A 9,857-nucleotide genomic window follows, 5' to 3' on the forward strand; every position below is an offset into this window, starting at 1 on the left:
ACTTCACACAGGGCTGCAGCAGCAGGAAGGCCCCTTTTAACTTCAGACACTGGCCACCAGCACAAATGCAGGGGGGTGGGGTGGGGGGAAGATGATGTATTTTGGGAAGGGGATCGGCTGCAATCCCTAAGCTTCCTTCAGTTCCAAACAAAGTTCCACATACGACTTCAATTACCACCAATCATTTCTAGATCCCCTCCCCCAACACAAACTAACACACAACCCCGAGGAAGAGTTCCAACTTTCTCCCTTGTCCCAAAGACAACCAACCAGGGGTGGTAAGGCCCCCGCGGTCCGTCTGCCCATCATGCCCTCCCCCCAGCCCCCACTCCAGCCATTCAGTCTAAAATTGCAAGAACTCAAAAAAAAAAAAAAAAGCTGGGAACCTTCCTGCACCCCACCCCCAACCCAGGAAGCCAGGGGGAGACAGAGGAGGTGATGTGGTTTGGTTAAACTAATAAAACATTACAACCCCGTTAAATACAATTAAAGGGCTAGATCTCTGGAAGATAATTAAATGCACTTTATTACGATGATTATTAGCTTTTAATTTGCACTATCGTCAAGAAACAGGAGAGGGTGAAAATTGAGTTTTCTGGCGGACTTGATTCCACCCCACCCTCCTTGGTCTTCAAATCAATCCTTTGGAATTAAAATTCTAAAATATTCCAAATAGTTGAGGGAAGTGATGTGTACTGGAAAGCGGAATTCTCATACCAGCGTCAAAGATACTTTAAGAAAAGTCCTCGCTTTTATTTGTGGGGGGTAGGATGAAGATAAGAAACATCTGTTATAAACATTCTATCAATCTTGTGATATAGAATGTCATGTAAACACTCAACCCCACCCCCACAGCCACAAAGAGGCTGCCCAGAGCCTCTTCCATTTCCCCCACCCCTTTCTGGACAAGTTTGAAAAGGAACCAGTCTTTTGTCAGAGGAAAAAGAAAAAAAAAAATTCCACCAGCCCATCCCTGCCCTCCTTTCCCCCCCAATCCATTTTTATTGCTTTTTGAAAATAAACCCAAACAGCAAGAGCCCACATGTAACACACAAACCAGCCCGCAAACTACAAACCTGAAGACCACCTACATTATTTGGTTAGGGACCCCAACCTGGGGCAGACGCCAGGGGAAAGAAGGGAGGGGCGGGGGAGGCCCCGGGCATTTCCAAACCCCAACTCTGTGAATAAATATGCAAAGGCTAGTGCTCCCCCTAAAAATGAAGGCAGCGAGGATCAGGGTTCAAGGTAAGATGGCATGGCATGGCGGGCAAGGGTGCAAAGCACACTTCCCCAGGACTTTCTGCCCCCTCGCCCGGGGAGTGAGTTGAGTAGGGGAATGGACAGAAGTTTGGGACTGTTTCCCCGCAAGCTCCCCCGCCCCCGCCCTTCTCCCAATCCCAGGTCGAGGATGGTGGTTTTTAATCTTGCGTTTTCCAGTCCTCATCTCAGTTGGGAGGTTCAGAGATCTAATATTGGAGGCAGGACAGGCAGGGAAAGAAACTGGGAAAGGGGAAGAAAACCAACAACAAGAAAATCAATCTTGCCCCAAACCCTGGCAGCTTACAGGCCCCAGCCATAGATTTGGCTTCAGATGTGGCACCCCACGACCCTCCTGGCCCTCCCAGCCAGCTCTTCCAAAGGGCGTAGCCCTGCCCAGTCACCCCAAATTTCCAACTAGGGGGCCACCAAAGCCCAGAGAGCCCCACGGCTACCCATCCTTCTTCGGCCCTGGGGACTCTCTAGGTTTTCCCCGGTTTTTCTTTTCTAAATAGAAAATAAATCATTAAATTTACAAAGACTATTTACAGTTTTAATTACAAACCTGATGGGGGTGTGTTTGTGTGTGTGTGTGTGTGTGTGCAGAGTTCCCTTTAGAAAGCAACCTTAAAAAAAAAAGAAATGGTTTCGATTGTTCTTTATTTAAAAAAATAAAAGAGTCTGTTGGAGCCCCCCATCCCGGGCAGGGGGCGCCCCTCGCTCACACCGTGGTCTCGCCGTGCCGACTGTTGGTGAGGCGCGTGTAGAACTTACGCCACGAGTGCAGCGTCTTGCCGGACCAGATCCAGAAGCCCGACGTGATGCCCACGATGAGCGTCATGAGGTATTTGATCATGTAGACGGTGAAGTCGGGCGACATGCGCGGCGTGTAGTGTGCCGGGCAGGGGATGGCCAGGCTCTTGCAGTGCTGACTCACCCACGAGCGCTCCCAGTGCTCGCGGAAGGCCTGCTCGTAGAAGTAGCAGGCGATGACGATGGTGGCGGGCACCGTGTAGAGCACCGAGAAGACGCCGATGCGCACCATCAGCCGCTCCAGCTTCTCCGTCTTGGTGCCGTCGTGCTTCATGATGGTGCGGATGCGGAAGAGCGACACGAAGCCGGCCAGCAGGAAGGACGTGCCGATGAACAGGTAGACGAACAGCGGCGCCAGCACGAAGCCCCGCAGCGGGTCCAGGCTGTTGAGGCCCACGAAGCACACGCCACTCAGCAGGTCGCCGTCGATCTGGCCCATGGCCAGGATGGTGATGGTCTTGACGGCCGGCACGGCCCAGGCCGCCAGGTGGAAGTACTGCGAGTTGGCCTCGATGGCCTCGTGGCCCCACTTCATGCCGGCTGCCAGGAACCAGGTGAGCGACAGGATGACCCACCAGATGGAGCTGGCCATGCTGAAGAAGTAGAGCATCATGAAGAGGATGGTGCAGCCCTCCTTCTTGGTGCCCTGCACCACCGTGCGGTAGCCGTCCTCGGAGAAGCGCTCGTTGCACACCACGCGCTCCTGGAGCACGAAGCCGGCGATGTAAGCCACCGACACCATGGTGTAGCAGCCCGACAGGAAGATGATGGGCCGCTCGGGGTAGCGGAAGCGCTGCATGTCCACCAGATACGTGGTGACGGTGAAGAAGGTGGAGGCGCAGCACAGCACCGACCAGGTGAGGATCCACAGGCGCGCAAAGCGCGTCTCCTCCTGCGAGAAGAACATGGAGCCGTCGGGGCGCGCTGGCTCGCAGGGCGCCGCGCAATCGCGCTCGCCCAGGAACTTGTAGCTGAGATAGGACGGCACCTTGAGCACGCGCGGGCAGTGGAACGGGTGCTCCAGCGTGGCGTAGCGCGGGGGCGAGCCGCCGCCGCCACCGCCGCCGCCCGGGCCGCCCGGCGTGCCCCCGGCCCCCGGCTGCAGGCCCGGCGGCGGCGCGGTGGTGAGCAGCGCGGGCGCGCCGTCCTCCGAGTGGTTCTGACCCACGCAGATCTGCTCGGCGCCGTGGCGCGGGAAGTGCTCGCAGCGCAGGCGCTCGGGCCACTGGAAGCCGAACTTGTTCATGAGCGCCTCGCAGCCCTGGCGCGCGCGCTCGCAGATGGAGCGGCACGGCGGGATGGCCTGCTCCAGCACGGTGCACACGGGCGCGTACATGGAGCACAAGAAGAAGCGCAGCTCGGGCGAGCACTGCACCTTCACCAGCGGGTAGAACTGGTGCACCTCCAGGCCCGCGTCCTCCTGGTTCGTGTGCCCCAAAAGGTTGGGCATGATGGTCTGGTTGTAGGCGATGTCCGTGCACAGCGGGATGGAGATGGGCTGGCAGAAGCCGTGGTCCGGGATGGAGATGCCCTTCTCCCCGTGGAACTGGGCCGGCCCGGCGGCGGGCAGCAGCAGCAGCGGCAGCAGCAGGCGGGGCAGGGCGCTACGGGGCCGCATGCTGGCCGCCGCCCCCCACCCGGCTCCCGGGCGCCCCCCCGCCCCCGCCCCCAACCCCCAGCCCCCAGCCCCGAGACCGCGCGCCTTCCCCCGCTGCCGCCTCGCCGCGGCCGCCGCCACCCGCGCCGCTTTGCAAACTTTGCTCGCCGCCTCGGAGTCCGGGAGGCCGGGCGGGGGAGGGGGCGGCGCGCGGGCCGCTCGCTCGCTGCAGTCGGACTGAGCCGCCGGAGTGGCCGCGCGCCGCGGGCCCTCGCTCCTCTTCCTCCTCCTCTCGCCTCTCCCCTCCCTTCTCCTCCCAGCGACTCCTTTGTGCCTTCCTCCAGCCCTCACCTCGGCCTCTCCGATCCCAATTAGTCGGTTTCAAGGGGGCCCCCGCCGGTGGCCCCGCCCACTCCTCAGCCCCCCAAAAAAGGGATCCTTGAAACCTCCCCGTCGAGCTCTAAGCACCGGCCCCAAAATGTGCTCGCGGCCAATCAGATTTGAACTCGGGGACCAGCCCCGAGAGCGGGATTGGTCGGCCGCAGCATAATGAGATCAGAAACCCGATGCCAACAGGACTTTCCCCGCCTCCTTTTGCTTTTTAAAGAGACAAGCTGCTATTATGTTAAGGGCTGCCGTCCCCTCGCTGCGTTTTGCCCGGGCCGTGCGGCCACACCCGGAGACACACTTTCCCCAGCGACTCAGTCCCGGTCACTCTTCTTCTGGGGTCCAAGATGGGCCTCTTCAAATCTTCGCCTCCGCCCTGCTCCTCGAACCCCTTCTAGTCCAGTACGATCTCTCAGTTGAAGTGGAAACTCACAAGTTGAACGATTTTAAAAGAGACTTTAAAAAAAAAAAGTTTTCTAAGACTTTGTTTTCTCAGCCCCCTTCCCGGAGGTCGGACAAGTTTCTTTTCCCCCCTCTAAGTCGACCCCTTAGGAGTTGGCCCCGCCCCTCCCCCTACACATTCCCTTCAAGAACCCTCTGAAAAATGAAAGCCTGTCTCTTTAAGAGGCTCTTAAAGGGGCCGGGACTCCGGGGCGTAATTGCCCCGTAGCGAGCACAAAGGAGCCCATTATGGTGCTTTGTGTTCGGTGGCACCTCAAAGTGCGAAAACTCAGGAACTCGGAGGCCCAGGGCTGGAGAGTTAGGGCGGGGGTAGGAGGGGGCGAGGTGAAGGAGAATGGCCTGAAGCTGCGGCTTCTCCCTCCCACTTTCTTCCGAGGCAAATCTTAATTATGCAAAGTATAGTTGCCGTAACGAGGAGGTCTTAATCGAAGGTTAATGGTGGGGGGTGGGGGTGGTGAGCGGCTGGGGTGGAGAGGAGACTCTCTTAGGCTGTTCGCGGGAAGGTCCCTCCTCTCCCCACCTCGGCTTCAGCCTTCTGAAAGCTTCCAGACGGGGTCGAGAGAGAGAGTGGAGTTTTCCCCAAACTTAAGTGATTCCACGGCAGAGGGTGGGGGGAGAGGGGAGGCTGGGGGATTGTGGAGTGGCGCCCTCCCCCCAGTCCTCCCCGCTCCCCTTACCTGGCTGCGGGTGGGCGGCTGTGCCCGCCACGCGAGAAAGGTTTTCCCTCGCCGGTTTCCCCTTCTAGGAGTTTACGTTTTGAGCGGGGCTTCTGGGACAGTGAGGGAGAACGAGCATTTAAATCCCCTGGGCCTGGCTGGTACTGGATGACGGATCAATTATTTCTGTTGTCTCTCTGGAGGGAAGGGGCATAAGAAGAGGAAAAATGAAATTTAGAAAGCGCCTTGGCTTCTTGGTATGAACTACATCTTCCCAGCCTGCGGCCCTTTTTCCTGCGCCCAGTTCGAAAACGATTGTTTGCAAAGTGATACCAGCACCAGAAAGAAATATAGAAAGAAGAAAAAAACGTGTGTGGGGGAGGTAGGGGGGAAATAAAATTGTAAAGGGACAGTGAACAGTGAATTGGGCTGTCCAGGTGGGGCAGGTCTCTGGAGTATGTTTCCGGAATGAATGAAAGACTTTCATATTATTAGCAACTTAAAATGTGTTACGGGTGTCTTGGAGAAGTTGTTTTTCACAGCTTTAGCCCTCAGACTTCTTCCCGGGCTGATTCTTTACCCTTCTATAACTTCCCACCCCAAGTCAAGGCTGGGAGAATGGGGGCGGGAAGAGGGGAGGCTGGAGGTGGGCAAATCAATCGGGGTGTGCTACCAGGATTTCTTACCTTAATTAAGCCTCAAGTGCTACTGCTCTTGGGGGCCCCTCCTAGTCAGCCCAGGGGGGGGGCTTTAGAACTGGCACCCAGACTTGACTCAGGACTGAACTCTGCAAACAAATGAGTGAAATGGGCGCCTCCTAGCCTCTGGGAAGTTCACAGTCCCATCAATCTGCAATGGAGAGCCAATTTCTCTTGCAAATGCTGCATTTTCAGTTTCCTTCCACGATACTGATTCCTTCCCTACCCACCCCAAGGCAGAGAAAGAGCTGGAACTGGGGGAATATTCAAGACATTCTCCCATTTCCTCCGTCTCCTTTTCTTCCTTCAATACACTTTTTGCTCACTCTTGTCATCCCTGGCCTATGCTGGAGTCGGGCAATCAGTGAGGGAAGCGGCAGCACCCCTGCCCTTTGGGGTTGAGGTTCCCCCACTTCCAGAGGGGTTCTAGGAAGCTTTTATTTTTGCGATCTCCTGGAAGTCATGGAAATGGATTTCTTCTCTGCAGACAGTAGAGTGCTGGCTTGCAAAGGTGAAACTAATTCGAATCCCCAGTCCCAGCACTGCCCACAGACCCACGACTCAAGTGTGTGATCCCTGGCAAGCAGGCGTGCAAGCTCCCAGCTAATGTGACCTCTATTATTGCAACAGGAGGAGGAGGGAAGGGAGAGCTAGTACTGGAGGAGGTAAGGCTCTTGCAGGCAGCTGACCCTCTGACCCTGGTTAGATCCCCAGCACCACATATGGTCCCCTGAGCACGTGACCAGAGGTCACTCCTGAGCACTGCAGGGTATGATACACTCCCTAAGGAAAGGGAAGGAAACCCCTCCGAGGCAGAACTCGGCCAGTCTTTGGCCTGCCAGCCCTCAGTGCCCACCCCTCTTTCTACTGCCAGAGATGCTCTGTGACGTCACCTGATAAAGCACTTGGCTGTGATTTTGTTTGCTTCAGGGCCATACCTGGTGGTGATGATGCCCTGTCCACACACTGTGCTCGGAGGTTCCCCTACAGCAATGCTTGGGGTTCTAACCAGTCCCTTCCAGCACCTGGAATTCTCTCTCCTCTTTTTTTTTGGGGCGGGATCACACCTGGCAATGCACAGGGGTTACTCCTGGCTCTGCACTCAGGAGCTCAGGGGACCATATGGGGTGCTGGGAATCGAACCGGGGTCAGCCGCATGCAAGGCAAATGCCCTATCTGCTGTGCTATCATTCCAGCCCCAATATCTCTCCTCTTTTTTTTTTTCTTTGCTTTTTTGGGTCACACCCGGCGATGCTCAGGGATTATTTCTGGCTCATGCACTCAGGAATTACTCCTGGTGGTGCTCGGGGGACCATATGGGATGCTGGGAATCGAACCCAGGTCAGCTGCGTGCAAGGCAAATGCCCTACTCGCTGTGCTATAGCTCCAGCCCCCTCTCCTCTTTTTTTTTTTAAAAAAAAATATATATATTGTTTAGGTTTTGACCCATACCCCCACAGTACTGGGGGTTGCTCCCAGCGGGGTGCTCAGGGGGTCAGTGGTATCAGGGATCTAACCCAGGCCACTGACATGCAGAGTGTGTGTTCACCCCTTTGAGGTTCGAGCTGTGTGCTTTGATTTAACAATATCGCTGTCAGACAGATGGTACAGGGGGTAGGTGCAGCCAACCCTAGCTTGACGACAGAAGCACCACCAGGGCTCGCTCCTGAGCCCAGAGCCAGGAATAACTCCTGAGAACCTCCAGGTGTGACCCCCCCAAACCACACCCAGTTCCTTTGGGGCAGCCCTGTGGCAGACACTCATGTCCCATAGTCACTTGAAGGGATAGAAAATGGCCAGAGGGGCTGGAGCGATAGCATAGCGGGTAGGCCGTTTGCCTTGCACGCAGCCGACCCAGGTTCGAATCCTAGCATCCCATATGGTCCCCTGAGCACCGCCAGGGGTGATTCCTGAGTGCATGAGCCAGGAGTGACCCCTGTGCATCGCCAGGTGTGACCCAAAAAGAAAAAAAAATGGCCAGAGAAGTTAGTGTTCGGCAGGGACGGTCCAGGCGCTGGGAGCGCCTGACGGGCAGGAAGGCGAGAGGGTGGGCAGCGGCGACCCAAGTCGGGGAAAGTCAGGAGAGGCCTCTGGGATCAGCTCTGGAGGCTATGACGACCTTGTGTAGGTGCTGGGAGCAGAAACAGGAACCCCACAACCTCGCAGGGGAACCAGACATGTGAGCAGGCCTGGAGAGAGCACCCAGACAGGAGGACCAGGGTGCCCTGCAGGGTGCTGAGTCCAGGGAGCACCCGGCAAGTGTTTGGGTGACCGATGGTGGAGGAGGAGTCACAGCAGCCTGGCAGCCAGATGCCTGCTGGCTCCCTGTGGGATGGGGCTGGTCACAGCGACACCTTCAGTTGGGGCATCTGCACAGCTGTGAAGAGCGTAGCTGGGCAGGAGTCAGAGATCTCTGTGAGGAATGGATGGTAAGAGACCAGGAGAGACATGGTGAGGGCATGGTCCCAGCTCAGGGCGATGCGATGAAGAGCGGAGAGTAAGTGACAGGGGAAACCCAAGTGTCTAACCTCAGTGCCCTAATGAGCCTAACAGGAACCGTCAGGAGAGGGTGGAGAATGAGCCCAGGCAAAGCAGGGTGGACCGATGCTCCATCCAAGGGAAGAATCCAGGAAAAAGAGGTGGATTTTCTTTTCTAACGGGATATTCAGGCAAGAGTTAGATCTGGCACCCTTAGGCCAGGGCCGGAGCTGTGGGACTGGCCTGCGGGGTCGCCCAAGGATACGTGGAAGCTTCAGGGATGCTCTGGTTAAGGAGCAGGGGTGAGGAGTGCTGGGCAGAAACTGGGGAAAGCAAAAGATGAGGAGGGGAGGGGAGGGGAGGGGAGGGGAGGGCAGGAAGGTTGCCTGAGGCTCCACCCCCCCAGCCCTTTCCCCTTCCCGCACTTGGCTTCCCTGTCTGTATGGGGGAACACAGAGGCCCAGAGGATGGATGGTGGAGGCTGGCTCCTGACTGACTCCACCGTCTACCCAGGGAGAGGGGCTTCACAGGGTGGGAGACGGGCAGGGAGCCCCTTCCTTCCGGTTGGTTCCCAGCTTGGGGTGAGGCTCCTCTGCCAGGGTTCTCACTCTCCTTTTGTTTGTTTTGTTTTTGTGCTACATCCAGAGTAAGCTCAGGGCTTACTCCTGGCTCTGTGTGCAGGGATTACTCCTGGCAGGGCTCAGGGGACAGTCCTGGCTGGGTTCAGGGGACTCTGTATGGGGTCCTGGGCATCAAACCCGGGTCGGCCATGTGCAAAGCAAGCACCTTCCCGCTGTACTGTCTTTCCTGCCCTGGGTCTCCATCTTGCACAAAACCCCTCTGATCTTTCACTGCACCATGGGAGGAGGTCAGGGGTGTCCTGTGTCCTATCTCCTCCCCAGGCTGGTTCCCGATCATGCCTGATGAGATGCCCCTCCAGGGAAGCCTTTTTTCCCAAGGAGCCCCAGGAGAGGTCCAGCTCACCATTTTGCTCCGTTGGTCTCAGCAGGTCCTCCCCTGCCATTGCCCCTTGGTGGGAGGTTCAGATTCAGGTGTATCTGTCTCTGTGGAGGCAGATGAAGAAGAGGTCATTCTTTTTTTTGGTCACAGCCGGCAATGCACAGGGGTTACTCCTGGTGGTGCTCAGGGGACCGTATGGGATGCTGGAAATCGAACCTGGGTCAGCAGCGCGTGCAAGGCAAACCTGCTGTGCACAGGGGTTACTTCTGGCTCTGCACTCAGGAATTACCCCTGGCGGTGCTCAGGGGACCATACAGGATGCTGGGAATCGAACCCTGGTCGGCTGTGTGCAAGACAAACTCCCTACCCGCTGTGTTATTGCTCCAGCACCCCCCATCCCCGCCCCAGGCTGTTCTGTTTGTTCTTAAGGCCATTCTCATTTTGGAGCTTTTGAGGTCTTTTTTTTTGGGGGGGAGGGGAGTTGGGTGGTGCTCAGAGCTTACTCCTGGCTCTCTGCTTGGGGGACTCGATGAGGTATTGGGGATC

General features: G+C 56.9%; 1 protein-coding gene across 2 annotated transcripts; it reads right to left on the reverse strand.

Annotated features, from left to right (window-relative positions):
* Nucleotides 1-994: 994 nt before the first annotated feature.
* Nucleotides 995-3,715, reverse strand: FZD2 (frizzled class receptor 2). Of its 2 annotated transcripts, XM_055132313.1 has the most exons (2): nt 3,062-3,715; nt 995-2,965 (listed from the first exon to the last, which is right to left on the reverse strand). In XM_055132313.1, the coding sequence occupies exons 1-2, from the start codon at nt 3,689-3,691 to the stop codon at nt 1,982-1,984; spliced, it is 1,614 nt and encodes a 537-aa protein (XP_054988288.1). In that variant the 5' UTR covers nt 3,692-3,715; the 3' UTR covers nt 995-1,981. The 2 variants fall into 2 exon arrangements, with proteins under 2 accessions (XP_054988288.1, XP_004621062.2); XM_004621005.2 differs by having other exon boundaries at nt 995-3,715.
* Nucleotides 3,716-9,857: the final 6,142 nt, after the last annotated feature.

The sequence above is a fragment of the Sorex araneus genome, chromosome 3 (assembly GCF_027595985.1).
Source record: "Sorex araneus isolate mSorAra2 chromosome 3, mSorAra2.pri, whole genome shotgun sequence".
Classification (NCBI taxonomy): Eukaryota; Metazoa; Chordata; class Mammalia; order Eulipotyphla; family Soricidae; genus Sorex; species Sorex araneus.